This window comes from Oncorhynchus mykiss, chromosome 4, assembly GCF_057628025.1.
Source record: "Oncorhynchus mykiss isolate SJ-2025 chromosome 4, ASM5762802v1, whole genome shotgun sequence".
Taxonomy (NCBI): domain Eukaryota; kingdom Metazoa; phylum Chordata; class Actinopteri; order Salmoniformes; family Salmonidae; genus Oncorhynchus; species Oncorhynchus mykiss.
The window spans coordinates 38,515,796-38,531,680 of record NC_143025.1 but is presented as its reverse complement, the minus strand read 5'-3'; the positions used below and the strand labels follow the sequence as shown (position 1 = coordinate 38,531,680).

The 15,885-nt window shown below is 41.8% G+C and overlaps 1 protein-coding gene and 1 non-coding gene across 5 annotated transcripts; both read right to left on the bottom strand.

Annotated features, from left to right (window-relative positions):
- Positions 1 to 420: 420 nt before the first annotated feature.
- Positions 421 to 15,209, bottom strand: LOC110521782 (histone-binding protein N1/N2). 4 transcript variants are annotated; one of them, XM_021599639.3, is made up of 15 exons: positions 14,305 to 14,503; positions 12,834 to 12,878; positions 12,553 to 12,666; positions 8,244 to 8,324; positions 7,797 to 7,915; positions 7,075 to 7,446; positions 6,687 to 6,727; positions 5,366 to 5,433; positions 5,190 to 5,263; positions 4,786 to 4,974; positions 4,145 to 4,314; positions 1,724 to 1,828; positions 1,510 to 1,587; positions 957 to 1,082; positions 421 to 620 (listed from the first exon to the last, which is right to left on the bottom strand). In XM_021599639.3, the coding sequence occupies exons 1-15, from the start codon at positions 14,361 to 14,363 to the stop codon at positions 582 to 584; spliced, it is 1,680 nt and encodes a 559-aa protein (XP_021455314.3). In that variant the 5' UTR covers positions 14,364 to 14,503; the 3' UTR covers positions 421 to 581. The 4 variants fall into 4 exon arrangements, with proteins under 4 accessions (XP_021455314.3, XP_021455315.3, XP_021455316.1 ...); XM_021599640.3 differs by lacking the exon at positions 14,305 to 14,503 and adding an exon at positions 13,847 to 14,039; XM_021599641.3 differs by lacking the exon at positions 7,075 to 7,446 and having other exon boundaries at positions 14,305 to 15,209.
- Positions 4,417 to 4,552, bottom strand: LOC118945913 (small nucleolar RNA SNORA16B/SNORA16A family). Its single transcript, XR_005041066.1, has one exon. It is a non-coding gene; the product is annotated as a small nucleolar RNA SNORA16B/SNORA16A family (small nucleolar RNA).
- Positions 15,210 to 15,885: the final 676 nt, after the last annotated feature.

Sequence of the window (15,885 nt, the reverse complement as noted above, 5' to 3'; positions counted from 1 at the left end):
AAAAAAAAAGAGGCTCCGCCATGGGAGGAGGTACTAGGTCCAGGTCAGGTTGGGGCGCACCTTGTACAACTGAATGCCTCTCGCATTTAACCCAAGGAACCTGGCCAAGAGGGGGGAGCTCCTAACAGTCTGGGGGGGGGGGGTCCAGTGTCCCCATGCCATGGCTCTCACTACTCTGGTAAACCTCTCACACATATTGCCCCAGTTAAATATTGTCTTTAAGGTGGGCAACCATTCCATGGATAACATTCTCATATTTGGGTGTCTGCATCATCTTGTTAGCCTGAGACCTGCCTGAGGAATCCCTTTGAGCCCTATAGTGATGCCGTGGCCAAACAGCACAGCTAGTGGAGATGAGACAAAAGATGCCTCATCTCCACTAGCTCTGGAAAAAGTGGAATTAATTCCAAAGACAAGTGATTCACATTTGCAAATACTCTAATGAACTTTTATTACAACAAGTATACAAAAACTAGACAAACAAATGTGAAAAATTGTCATATTTACAGAAACAAAAGTGTAAATCGGCGTAAGGGGCAGGCCTGCTCTGCTGGCTGGAAGATCAGGGAGAGGAAGTTACTTCACACCGAGGATTCCACAGAGGCGGACAGCTTGCCGGGCTATACAAATAAATAACAGGGGGGGGGGGGGGAGTGTCATCCAATCTGACAGCAGAAGTAGATCAGAATGTTAAATGCCTGGACTCTGCTTTAATCCACATATACAAACCTGCCATTCTTATCAGGGGTCCATTAACACTGTAGAGATGAATCAGTTTGAGAACTTAAACCCCCTGTATGAGTCTTGGTCAAATATGTCATAGCACTCCAGTCTGTTCAAATGTTTAAAAAAGACAGTTCAAAGTGGGGGTCCCCCTTTCACATGATGCCACCAATACCAACTTCTTCTGCTGCACCTAACCCCTTTGAGAATGACTTATAAACCTATCAACTCGCCTCCTGTGCCCCTTTCTCCTGGACTCCATTACTGCCAGAGCCGGAATCGCCGCTGCCATTAACTGTAGTTTCCTGCTTGGTCTTTTTAGCATCAGTGTCCTTTACGGGGCTCTCCTCAGTTTTCCTCTGTTCAGGAATACAAACCAAAGTCACTTCAACATTACCCACACAATCACAAAAGCCAAAAGTCACCGCTACACAATCACAACTATACACACACAGCCATCAGAATTCAAGCATGATCAAAACATGTACTAAACATGCATAACGCTCAACCACAAAAGGGGAGATTGGAATGGAAAGCAAAGTAGTCAAACACCATTAAAAAGAGAAGTCACCCTCACAACTAAGAGCAAGCAAGAAATTCATGCAACATGAGCATACTAGGAATGGGGGCATGAACCAATTTGACAAAGGGGGGGGGTCTACTACAAGCAGAGCACAGTAATGTACAGCATGATGTATAGACCAGGGTATGAGCAGCCTCGCCACCTGTTACCCCAGGCTGGGATTGGGTGTAGTAGCACGCAGAGGTGGTGGGAAGGGATCTCACCTTTTTCCTGACCAGGTGGGAAATGTCTGACGCAGATTTGGAGGAAGATGCGCCATCGGCTGCCGATCTGACAGAAATCTAAAACGCAGGACAAGGGAATTGGTCATGAGAGCCGCTGCTTACTGAAGTTAATCACATCCAAGTCATTTGTTTGAATTAGCACAAAGTTTCATTCCAGGTGCAAGAAAAAAAAAAATGTACAGACTGTAGTTACCTGACTGGTTCCAAATGCTGATGAACAGGAAGATGAAGGTCCACCATTTTCTGCAAACGCTGATGAGGAAGAGGATGGGAATGCTGACAAAGTAGAAGCTCCAGCCTGGAAGAGATCAGACATGATCAGTAGAAGAAAGACAGTACATCCACAGATCAATGGCATAAACAAGCTGGCTAAATCGTCATGTCAACTTCTCTTCTCATTAGCAATTGAGAAGTGGACTGAACTTGTTCCTTGCTTGGTGATAAACATTTAGTAGACCTGCTATACTAAGTCATTCATTAGAACACGTATCAAAACACTTTACAACAGTAAATTAACCCTCCTGCTGTGTTCCGGTCAAATTGGACCGATTTACAAGTTCTCTGAAAAATGTAGTTAATTTAATCTGATTGTCATAAGTGTCAATGACTTTGTCCACAAAGGGGCATATGAACACAAAATACATTTTGATGATTTTCATTACATTTTGGGTGTTTTATTTAACTTTTGTACACCTGTGGTGTTCCCGGTCATTAGAAATGAATGGGTGAGACTACAATTATAGTATGAGTTCAGGCACATTCCCATTCATCAGATGGACACACTTCCTCTTTCAGACCCCTACATGCAATGTGTGTTTGAGCACACACACACCGCACTCCCCTTCTTGGCTTCCATGGCAACCCCCATGGGAACCGATCCTATATGGGAACAACAACATTATATAGAACTTTTCTCACAGCTCTGGTATATAAAGCTTTTGAGGTCTTGCTCACAATTCATTCTGTGGCAGCACAATGACCAAACAATGTACTGTATGTGAGGCTCTTGATCATGACACGCGGGTGATGCGAGAGTCCTTGTCAAACTTTGACACAAAGTAGCCTGTGATAAATAGCATAAGGTTCACCTGAGTATTTGTTACAGTGAAAATAATCCATACACTGCTTTTTTTTTTTTTTAATTATTCTCTCAAAAACAAGTTGTGAGCTCAGGTCAATGAGGCCTACAGGCCATAAATAGCAAATAGAAGTTCAAAACTCAACGTTCACAACAACTTAAGTTGATAAAAAAGATCTAACAACATCAGGTGATAACATGTATTATTATGGATTTAGAATCAGCTATAAATAGAATGCGAGGTGGTCATTTTGGACCGAGAACACAGAATTAATAAATGTATTTATGGTTGGGGGACAGTATTGAGTAGCTTGGATGAATAAGGTGCCCAGAGTGAACTGCCTGCTACTCAGGCCCAGAAGCTAAGATATGCATATTCTTAGTAGATTTGAATAGAAAACACTGACGTTTCTAAAAAACAGTTTGAATGATGTCTGAGTATAACAGAACTCATATGGCAGGCAAAAACCTGAGAAAAAAAAATCCAACCAGGGGTTTGTTAGCTGCATTCCATTGCATTTCTAAAGACAAAATAATTCTCTGGTTGAAACATTACTGAAGATATGTTAAAAACATCCTAAAGATTGATTCTATACATCATTTGACATGTTTCTACAAACTGTAATGGAACTTTTTACACTTTGTCTGGACCTAGTGCTCCCGCCTCATGAATTTGGATTTGTGAACTAAACACGAACAAAATGGACAAAACAAACATTTATTGTGGAACTGGGATTCCTGGGAGTGCATTCTGATGAAGATCAAAAGGTAAGTGAATATTTATAATGCTATTTCTGACTTCTGTTGACGCCACAACATGGCTTGTTTTTGTGTCTGAGCGCTGTACTCAGATTATTGCGTGGTGTGCTTTTTTTGAAGTTTTTTGGAAATCTGACAGCGATTGAATTAAGGAGAAGTGGATCTATATAATGCCATGCATAACACTTGTATCTTTTATCAATGTTTATTATGAGTATTTCTGTAAATTGAGGTGGCTCTCTGCAAAATCACCAGATGTTTTGGAAGAAAAACATTACTGAACATAACGCGGCAATGTAAACTGAGATTTTTGGATATAAATATGAACTTTATCGAACAAAACATACATGTATTGTGTAACATAAAGTCCTATGAGTGTCATCTGATGAAGACCAAAGGTTAGTGATTCATTTTCTCTCTTTGGCTGGAAAAATGGCAGTGTTTTTCTGTGACTAGGTGCTGACCTAACAATCGTTTGGTATGCTTTCGTCATAAAGCCTTTTGAAAAATCGGACACTAAGTTTCTTTAAAATGGTGTAAAATACTTGTATGTTTGAGGAATATTAATTATGAGATGTTTGAATTTGGCGCCCTGCACTTTCACTGGCTGTCATATCGACCCCGTTAGGGGGATTTGAGACGTAAGTTGTTAACATGAAACGAACACAACAGGAGGGTTAAAAGGAGCATTTACTGGACAAGTTCCTGCCAGTTTCAGTCTGTTTGGTGACGAATAAACACAACCCTGAGACGAGCCAGTATCCCACAGGGACTCACCAATGTCTGCTGTATGGCCACAGATGCTGATCCTGCCATACTCTGGCTCTCCTTGGCATCCTCTACCTTCTCAGCGACGTCAGGCAGCAGCTGCTTCAGCTCCTCCAGCTCGGTCTTCTCTTTGGCTCCGTCTTCACCTTCCGCCTTGTCTATCACCTCCTGGAGCATGGCTAGAAACCAGAAACAAGGTTTGTAAGTAACAGGTCAGAGGTTGACAAGTCATACCTAGTGCAGTAGTGACTGCAGGTAGCTTCGAATCAAGTGCAAAAAGTTGATGTTCTTTCCCAAACTGTTGCTGAAAAGCTACAAGAGATCTAAACAGCGGTCGTCGGTAAAAGACGCTTTTAGCTCCTTTGTTGACCGACGCCGCTGAGAGAGTATGCCAAATCGGCTTCGATGAGGGCCAGTCAGTTCCTTAAAACTTAGGGAAAATCTCAATTGCATACTCGTCACGTTCTCTCTCTCTCTCTCCTCTTTAAAACCCATTGGAGAAGGTCAGAGGGGAGTCCCCTAGACCCCACTCCCGCCATCCATCCTGTAAGGCCAAATTGGTAACATGACGCTAGCGACGGCTAGGTTGGAGGTTCAAATACTAAAATGCATAGATACGTGGCATGTATCATTTTATTTATCCACCTTACCCAGGCGGCTCTCAATGACTTTGACTGAGCTGCTGTAGTGCTGGATGGCCTGGCTGTATTGGCCTGTGATGCAGTAGGTCATGCCCAGTTGGTAGTGGGTCTCGGCCACCAGGCGGCTGTGGGGGGGCAAGTGCTTCAGCTGCAAGGACAGGCAGTCCTGGAAGTCCTCCACAGCTGCAGGGTAGTTACCTAGAAGAGGGAAGGCACGTGAATATGAAACAAACATCTGTAGTGTGTGGTGCAAGGGTCTAACACCTGAGGGAGGGGTAAGGGCAAGGTGATCAGAAATGGGATGTATAAAGTCAACATTAACTACGTGCGCTTTCAGTAGGGCAAGCCGTAGCAAAACATTTTGCATTGAGCAAAAAATAAAACGTGCAAGAAAGAGCAAATGGAGATCATACCAGATTCTGCTCCAACTTCTCCCAGCTTCAGATAGGCCTGAGCAGCCATCAACTGGTCCTCCTTGTTCTCCTTTCTGTTTGTATAAGGAGAGAGGGAAACAGGTGAAAGGTAGTCCATTGGAATAATGTATACCCAAAACAAAGTTTCATGGTAGCTTTCTACAGGGAGCGTTTACCTTTTGTAGATGACCTTAGCGACCTCCAGCATTTCCCAAGCCAGCTGCAGGTTACCCACTTCCTCCTCCTACAAGAGATGGGAAGAAGCAAACAAAAAGGTTAGATGTTCGTGAAATATTTTCATACAAAATAAGTACATTGTGACAAAGGGACATTGTTTAACTTCACTAGGGTAGGGGGCAGCATTTGGAATTTTGGATGAAAAGTGCGCCTAAAGTAAACTGCTTCCTTTACACGTGGCCAGTCTTTTGGCATCGTTTCGGGCTTTTACTCTGAAAAATGAGGGCGATACAGCTCTTTCAATGAGAGGACAGTGGAAATTTCCAGACATGAGTCCAGCGCACGATCGGGAGCACGCCTTTCTTGTTTCTCCTTTTCTATTGACAAAGCTTTCGTCAAGTTGAAATATTATTGATTATTTATGACAAAACATCATTTGACATGTTTCTATGAACTTAAGGTACTTTTTTGATTTTGTGTCTGTGCGACTACACTTTGTTCCAAAGGATTGCTGAACAAAACTGAGGTTTTTGGACATAAACAGGGACATTATCGAACAAAGCAAACATTTATTGCGTAACACGGAGTCTTCGGAGTGCAACCATATGAAGAGCAAATATACGCGATACATTTTAAATCGCTATTTCTGACTTTTGTTACTCCTCTTCTTGGCGGCTAACTGTTTGTAATGATTTGTCTGCTGGGCGCTGTTCTCAGATAATCATCTGGTTTGCTTTCGCTGTTAAGCCTTTTTGAAATCGGACACAGCGGTTGGATTAAGAAGAAGTTTCTTTAAACCGGTGTATAACATTTGTACCTTATGTTTATTATGATAATTTCTGTTTTGTTGAGTTTCACGCTCTGCAATTCCACCAGATGTTGTTTGAAACAGTGGATTATTGAACAAAACAGAGGTTTTTGGATATAAACAGGGACATTATCGAACAAAACAAACATTTATTGAGTAAATCGGAGTCTTGTGAGTGCAAACATATGAAGATCATAAGTGATTAATTGTATCACTATTTCTGACTTGTGTAACTCCTCTACTTGGCTTGTTACTGTTTGTAATGATTTGGCTGCTGGGCTTTGTTCTCAGATAATCGCATGGTATGCTTTCGCCATAAAGCCTTTTTGAAATCTAACAGTGGTTGGATTAACAAGAAGTTTCTTTAAAGCCATGTATAACACTTGTAAGTTTCATGAATTTTTATGAGTATTTCTGTTTTTGGTGCTCTGCAATTTCACTGGATGTTGGCCAGGTGGGATGCTAGCCAACCCCCTGGCCTCACCCCCTAGTGAGGTTAAAGGATAACTTACTTTGTCTTCACCAGTGCCTTCCCCTTCATCGTCGTCATCATCTAAGAGTGGAGGCCAAGAGAATACAGTAAGCCTAAACTGCAGCAGTCCTACACTTCAGGAAAACCAAAGACCAACTGTACAAAACCAGAGTGTGATAGTTCGCTAGGAAAGACAAGTGGAAGAGGAAGAGCTTGTGATTCCAGTAATAATGTGACAGCGGCCGTTCCCAACAGTGCAGCTTAAACTTCCATTAGCAAGAGAAGTGAGACTTGAGTTTACAATCCCTTTACAACCCTACTGCAGGTTCAACAACTATTTGTTTAACAGCCATTCTTATAGTCTTTTAGTTCCAATCCACTTGGTGCACCCGAACAGATTCCTACACAGGACATAAGTTTAACTTCACCCTCTTCCTCCATATTCTCCTCCGCAGCCTCCTCTCCATTTCGCTCTTCAGAAGCCTTCACGCCAATCTCCTTCAGAGCTTCCTCTTGCCCAGCCTCCTTATCTTTTCTAGCTTCATCTTCAGAAGCAAAAAGAGTCTCCTCCACCCCATCCACAGGAGGCGTAGACTTCTCATCACGCCCGTTCTTGGCAGGAGGCTTGGCAGCGTCCTCTTCCTTTGCTTCTGTTTCCATGGTTTCTTTCTCCCCCTCTGCCACTGCCTCAGATTCACTCTTCCCTTCCTCCTTTGGCTCAGCTTTGCCATCCTCCCCATCAGTTTTTTTCTCTGCCATCGCATCATAAACCTGCATTCTTAGCTCGTCCCTTGTTTTGTCTACACCAGAGATACATGGGGCATGAAAACTTATGTTAAATCATTCTCCCCAAAAAGAGTGCATGTCAAAATAAATGTTCAATCTGCGACCATAGCATGAACCAGCCTTTTCCCCCCCTCACTGAACAGAGCTGACTGGGTAATTCCCTCTTCCCATGTCAGATAAGCCCATTGACAGGGGGCATGTAAATACTTGATATCATGTTGAAGACACCTACTAATGCCAATGAAAAAAAATTAACAACTGTTAGTTTTTGCTCCAGCACAAGTCAATTGTCCTAGCTAGCTAGGAGTTAAGTGACAAGCAGCCATGAACAGTGATGGTCAGGTTAAGATGGGCTACTCCTCACCTTCCAAGTTGTCAGCACTCTCAATCTTTGAGTTGTCCAGCTTCTCTCCCTCTCCTTCCTCCTCAGAGGACTCCTCAGGGACTCCCTCAAGAGCATTACCTAGGACAGAGTTCTCCACCCTGAAACACCACACAACAATTTAATTCATAAATATTCATAAATCAGAGCGTGGTGCTGGCAACAGCAGGCTTGTGGGTTTGAATCCCACATGGGCCACAATTGTTTTAATAACTGACTTGCCTAGTTAAATAAAAAGGTTAAGAACAAATTATTATTTACAATGACGGCCTACACCAGCCAAACCTGGACATACCCCATCTATAGTGAATACACAAGTCACTCATTCTCAACAGTTCTTCCAGTCACTTTGGATAAAGTCTGCTAAAATGTAACTAGAAAATGTGTCTAAAAAGACCCATACAGTAACAGTATCATTCTTCCACTTACCTGGCAAGCTCCAGTAGAGACTTCCCACACAGAAAGAAGGCCTCTCCACACTCATCTGCGGTGTCCCCATACCTCGCAGCCCTGAAGGACAAGAGATGTCAGATTAGCAGTACTGGTCAGGTAAAGAATAAATTAAATGCTCCTTGTATTGATTGTGTATTTCTGATATTACATGACCCTCATAGCATTACAAATCCAGTCAATCCAAGCATGGACTTCACCAGGACCTGGCTTTTGAGGGCTTTAGCACCGAATAATTTTGGGTCAGGCCCAAATCTTTTGCACTGCTGCAACGGTGTAAATAAATTGTAGTCAACTGAATGTGCCACTTAGTTCATAGAGATGTGGTTACGTTAAACTCAAAGTTATTCAACCGTTATAAATCAGGGGTGTAGTGCTGCCGGTGGACAGCGGAGCGATGCTCCGCCACATCTCAGAATGGAGCCGTGTCTCACAAGATCACTTCATGATGAATTAGTATCCTACATAACAAACCGAATATAATAGCGTGATCGTGTCAGGCCACTGTTATACCAGAAACACCATGTAATTTATTATGACAATTTAGGATGATTGTGCTGAAATATTGCATTTTTTCTCCATCATGTGGCTGTGATTAACTCCATCTGTTGTAAAAAGTGGATGAGTTCAGCTGGTTAGCCACCCTAACATCATTCAAGAAGGTCGAAACGCATATTCCCATTGTTGGGAGTCGGGGTAAACTTTGACCATTGAGAGATCAAAGACATGAGAGATCAGACACAGTGTATAAGAAGTGAAAAAGACTGGGTTTTATGTCAGAAGGTAATGGGTCTCTGTAGAAAGACAGATGGCTTTGGAATGTGTTGGGTGGGCAGGAGGTGGTCACAGGATTGCTATAGGGGAAATGGATGGACATCTGTGGATAAGGCGAAGGAGGGGTTGAGGTCAAGTCAGATCCCCTGAAAGGATAAATAATAGTTTATTATCCTGTTACTTGCTGCCGATTCATAAGATGTAAGGATTAGAAAGGAGGAGTTTCCAAAGCTGTAACGGCCCTTTGGGAAGAATTAAACTTGGTTAAGGGTCTAGGGTCCGTGAGTTATTTACTCTGAAAATGTAGAAACTAACACCATGAAACTGATTGTGATCAGTTCTACACCTGTGCTTCTACACCTGCATTGCTTGCTGTTTGGGGTTTTAGGCTGGGTTTCTGTACAGCACTTTGAGATATCAGCTGATGTACGAAGGGCTATATCAATACATTTGATTTGATTATACCCCTCCTGTCCCTGCCTCCAGTATTTATGCTGCAGTAGTTTGTGTCGGGGGGGCTAGGGTCAGTCTGTTATATCTGGAGTATTTCTCCTGTCTTATCCGGTGTCCTGTGTGAATTTAAGTATGCTCTCTCTAATTCTTTCTTTCTCTTTATCTCTGAGGACCTGAGCCCTAGGACCATGCCTCAGGACTACCTGGCATGATGACTCCTTGCTGTCCCCAGTCCACCTGGCCATGATGCCTCCTTGCTGTCCCCAGTCCACCTGGCCGTGCTGCTGCTCCAGTTTCAACTGTTCTGCCAGCGGCTATGGAACCCTGACCTGTTCACAGGACGTGCTACCTGTCCCAGACCTGCTGTTTTCAACTCTTTAGAGACAGCAGGAGCGGTAGCGATACTCTCAATGATTGGCTATGAAAAGCCAACTAACAGTTACTCCTGAGGTGCTGACCTGTTGCACCCTCGACAACTACTGTGATTATTATTATTTGACCATGCTGGTAATTTATGAACATCTTGGCCATGTTCTGTTATAATCACCACCCGACACAGCCAGAAGAGGACTGGCCACCCCTCATAACCTAGAGAGGAACCAGGCTTCGGCCCTTCTAGGGAGTTTTTCCTGGCCACCGTGCTTCTACACCTGTCTTGCTTGCTGTTTGGGGTTTTAGGCTGGGTTTCTGTACAGCACTTTGGGATATCAGAAGGGCTATATAAATAAATGTGATTCTAGCAATTGAAAGCAATGCATATCTTCTCCACACACACACACACACACACACACACTAGGTCTATAGTAGAGGTCGATCGATTATGATTTTTCAATGCCGATACCGATTATTGGAGGACCAAAAAGGCCGATACCGGACGATTTTAAAAATGTGTTTATTTGTAATAATGACAATTACAACAATACTGAATGAACACTTATTATAACTTAATCGAATACATAAATAAAATCAATTTAGCCTCAAGTAAATAATGAAACATGTTCAATTTGGTTTAAATAATGCAAAAACAAAGTGATGGGAGAAGTAAAAGTGCAATATGTGCCATGTAAGAAAGTTTCAGTTCCTTGCTCAGAACATGAGAACATATGAAAGCTGGTGGTTCCTTTTAACATGAGTCTTCAATATTCCCAGGTAAGAAGTTTTAGGTTGTAGTGATTATAGGACTATTTCCCTCTACCATTTGTATTTCATTAACCTTTGACTATTAGATGTTCTTATAGGCACTTTGGTATTGCCAGTGTAACAGTATAGCTTCCGTCCCTCTCCTCGCTCTTTCCTGGGCTCGAACCAGCAACACAACGACAACAGACACCATCGAAGCAGCGTTACCCATGCAGAGCGAGGGGAACAACTACTAGAAGGCTCAGATCGAGTGACGTTTGAAACGTTATTAGCGCGCGCTAACTAGCTAGCCATTTCACTTCAGTTACACCAGCCTCATCTCGGGAGTTGACAGGCTTGTAGTCAAACAGCGCAATGCTTGACGCACAACAAAGAGCTGCGGGCAAAACGCACAAAAGTGCTGTTTGAATTCATGTGTACACGCCTGCTTCTGCGTACCACCGCTCAGTCAGATTATATGCAACGCAGGACACGCTAGATAATATCTAGTAATATCAACAATGTGTAGTTAGTTAACTAGTGATTATGATTTTTTTTATAAGATAAGTTTAATGCTAACTAGCAACTTACCTTGGCTTACTGCATTCGCGTAACAGGCCGTCTCCTTGTGGAGTGCAACGAGAGAGGGGCAGGTCGTTATTGCGTTGGACTAGTTAACTGTAAGGTTGCAAGATTGGATCCCACGAGCTGACAAGGTGAAAATCTGTCGTTCTGCCCCTGAACGAGGCAGTTAACCCACCGTTCCTAGGCAGTCATTGAAAATAAGAATGTGTTCTTAACTGACTTGCCTAGTTAAATAAAAGGTGTAAAAAAATATATAAATAGGCGTACAAAAATACAGATTTCCAATTGTTATGAAAACTTGAAATCGGCCCTAATTAAATCAGCCATTCCGATTAAGTCGGTCGACCTCTAGTCTATAGCCTACCTGATGAGCTTCCCTGAACATTGATACTTTTCAGTCAGTTAGCCTACTGATGCAAATAAACATTTGTACATAAGCTCTTCAAGTAATTTGATATGTTTGCATTGTTCAAAAATACCTACATCGTTTCAATAACAATATAACTGAAACCACGCTTCATTGACTTACTGAATTAATTATCGTAATTGTAGGCTAGGCTACTTGCTGATTATTTTAACAGTAGGCCTACCTACACAATAACCTCATATGGGGTTACTGACCACAATTGATTGAATTAATACGTGTTGATTAACTTATTTGGCCTTAATTGAAAACATGGAAGAAAACAATGTTGCAGAAAGGGGTGCTGGAGATAAATTGAAATACATTTGCAAAATTATATAATTAGGCTACACCTGTCTATTAATAAATTAAATCATTGAAAATACTACACCAGCATAAGAGACACTGAGGATCAATAGCTTATTTTAAAAATTTGCTGTAGATTGTGCTGTCACATCATGAGCACATAGGCAGCCTGCGTGGGAAATATAAAACAGCTGATTGACAGCCACAACTCAATGAACAGCAGGCAGCGGCTAGAAGCTGTTTGGCAATATTTCAAAATACATTTGAGGGAAAAATCTGTTTGAACAGGTGAGTGCCACTGGAAAGTTGGTGGACTATAATTTCCTCCTCATATTATAGGCCTAACATCAGTGTATCCACTCTTAATTGGCCCATGCTATTGGCTACACTTAAGGCATGGGTAATTTATTGATCTCAGTGTGCAAATGTCAGGAGGAGCTTGCCATTTTGATAATTTGCGTGGTATAAAAACAAAACATATATAATGTCTGCAGTCATGTAAAATGACAGATTGCAGAAAATAATTTTAGAAAAGGCATTCTTTCCTCAGACCCCTTCCTCAAACCCATGGTCTTCAGGACTGAGTTACGAATGTTATGAAACTCAGGTGACTGCCCTGGATCCAAGCCATTTGTTCTCAGTACTCACAGCATGCCACAAGCCTCCTGGAACACATGGACTGCAGAAACGACATCTCCCATCACCAGGTGCCTGTTCCCTGCGCCGATCAGCTTCTTTGCCTCCGCCATCACGTCGACAGAGCTGTGGTACAGACAAGACAGCCACAATACATATTTTGTACTTCACTCAAACAAACCTATTGCATGATAAATCAGTGTGGAATTGAGACTAAAAAAGGTACAAGAGGAACCTTATCATAAAAGCTGTATAAATTCAAACCAGCAAAATCAAAAAGCACAGTTCCTCACCTGTCTGCTGCCATAGCACTTGATGACCCAGGCTTTTCATCCATGCTGAAACAGTGACACATGCAGTGAATTATAGAATAAAGGCTACAAAACATTGTCTAGTCAAGTACCGTTTAGGTACATTTACATTATTGTGAACGTTAAATTGTTTTTGCAGAGGTCATGAGGCTAGGGTTAAACCTCCAAGTGCAGGAGGGGTTAAAATGTCCTTCGAGCAACGTAACTGTATTAATTTAGTCAGACACCCCGCCCCCCCGGTAATCTCAGTATGCCAGTGACTATTATTCTATCCTGTTTCGAACGGAAGTGTTGCTTCTAGGAGATAGGAGCCATCCAGGTAACGTTAGTGTTAGAAAAAAAACACGTTTTGCAAGTTGACACTGGCGTGTCTTGACAATAACGTTGAATTCAACTGGTGAACTGGATAGCAAAACAAATTGGCGTTCGTTGTTCAGATATAGAAAGCTTTGGAAAAATGTTTCTAGTTAGCATCATAGCTATGTCACGCCAGCAAGCACGTGCATTTCTTGAGTACCAGGAAGTAGGCGAATTGATTCATGCTTTGCTAGCTAGTTTCACTAGCCAATTAGCAACGCAGCCAATTATCTAACAATTTTGGGCTAACTAGTTAGCTCTAACTAGCTACCTTGGCGAAGAAAATTAACATTAGCTAGCAAGTGCAACAGATCGTCACGTTCAATTCGAGGTAGCTAACTAATAATCGGTACCGTTAGCTAGAGGATAGTGTAACGCAGTTAACGACAATTAGCTGGCTACGGTTAACCACCCACGAATAGCATCAATTGAGCTAACTAAGGGTGTGTTCGTAAAGTCAATCTGGAGTGCGCTGTGGGCGTTCGTAAATTCAGAGCATTGTCATGTTGTCCGTTCGTAAAATTCACACTATTTCGCTATTGGAGCGCACACGAGACGCTCTAGCCGAGGAGTAGATCCGAGCGTTCTGACCTCAAAGGCAGTCAAGCTAACGTTGGCTCACTGACCTTCTTACTCACCCTAGCAGAGCTGGTTCCATGTTATCCCGAGTGTTGGCGACTAACTGTGTTGCTGGCAGCAATTTAATTAAGCTTTGACGACGTTTACTGACACCGGCTATATTCAACGGGTGTTGTACGTTCGTAAATTAAGTTATTCTGCGCTCTGTCTGGCACTGACGAAACTGCTCCGAAATTGGAGTGTAGCTAGAGCGAATTTACGAACGCACCTTAAGTAGCTGGTTGGGTGTTGGAGCGGAACTTACTTGGAACTTATTGTTAGCTTACTATATATTGCATTGTTTATTGAATGGGAACATGAACAAGTTTCGGCTAACTAGCTAGTACACAACGGCTTAAAGACACTGGTGATTAGCTATATACTGTAGGTAGTTATCAAAACACAAGTGAGCTAGCTTCTAGCTAACACAGAGGGATAGGAGAAGGCACACAAACAAATGTCCTACAAAATGTCTCACCTCCCTGAGCTTGAAGCAACTGCTGTTTCCTCTGTCATGTTACGTAACTGACTCAGCATACAACGTGGTGTAAACTGTGTAGCTAGCTAAATGAACAGATTTTTTAGGAAAATGTCAGGTTCTTTATTTCACTGACACTATTCTTTGTTGGCGCGTTTGCTGACACCGTGCACACTTCCGTTGAACTTTCAACTTGATTAAACGCGGGAGAAAATATTAAAGGGAAAGTAACATGATACAATTTTGTATTTTCTTAATTTAACCAGGCAAGTCAGTTAAGAACAAATTCTTATTTACATTGACTTCCTATGAACAGTGGGTTAACTGCCTTGTTCAGGGGCATAACGACAGATTTTTACCTTGTAAGCTCGGGCATTCGATCTAGCAACCTTTCGGTTTACTGGCCCAACGCTCTAACCACTAGGCTACCTGCGAATGTAACGTTCTTAAATGATCTGAAAGAATGCCGTTCAACTGGTAATAATAAAAATGAAATCAATCCATTGCATGTAGAGGACTTTGTTTAAAACGGGTGAATTTCTTCCCCTGTATGTGTAACAGTATAATTTTAGACCGTTCCCTCGCCCATACCCGGGCGCGAACTAGGGACCTTCTGCACACATCAACAGTCACCCTCGAAGCATCGTTACCCATCGCTCCACAAAAGCCGTTTCACATCCGTTACATATGGGACTTTCCCCTGGAGAGGCATGCAAAAGGTAGAGGGGTGGTGTAGGTTATGGGGTCAGACTTTGTAAAAGTATTGCTTCCGTCCCTCTCCTCGCTTGAACCAGGGACCCTCTAAACACATCAAAAAGTCACCCTCGAAGCATCGTTACCCATCGCTCCAAAAAAGACGCGGCCCTTGCAGGGTAGGGAAACACCTTTTATTTTTTATTAACAACAAATCAATACAGGAAGTACATGTGGAAACACAAGTATATATGAATAATATGCTATGGACAATTGGGCTAGGGGGTACAATATCACATTACACAAGGACCTTAAGGGACGTACATACACTTATAATTCGAACAGCTTTTTTGTTAGTAGAGTATTTAATTGTCTTAAAATATAGTTCAATTTATTTTTGTAAGTTAAGAACATTTATTTTTTTATTTTTTTTATTTACATTTGTGAATATGAAATTTGGCCAAAAGAATAATGAAATTAATTACATAAAAATGTTTCATCTTATTTCTATCATAGGTCAAGAATCCAAGCAGTACATCTCTCCACAATAGTTTAAGATCTTCATAAATGTGTTCAATTATAAATCTACTGATGTCTTGCCACAGTTTTCTTACATGAATACAATGCCAAAAAAGATGCAACACTGTTTCTGGGTGGTCATTACAAAAGGAGCAATTATGTTTACCTTAAAATTCTTCATATAGTTGTTGTCAGGATAATATTTATGAATAATTTTAAAGGAAACTTCCTTCATTTTGTTAACAAGTAGGTATGTGTGAACCAACATCCAAACTTCTTTTCCAACAGATATTATAAATAAATCCATTCCAATAAGGCATGACATAAGGTATATAGATACATACAACATCCTGCTGAAACAAGGTTCAT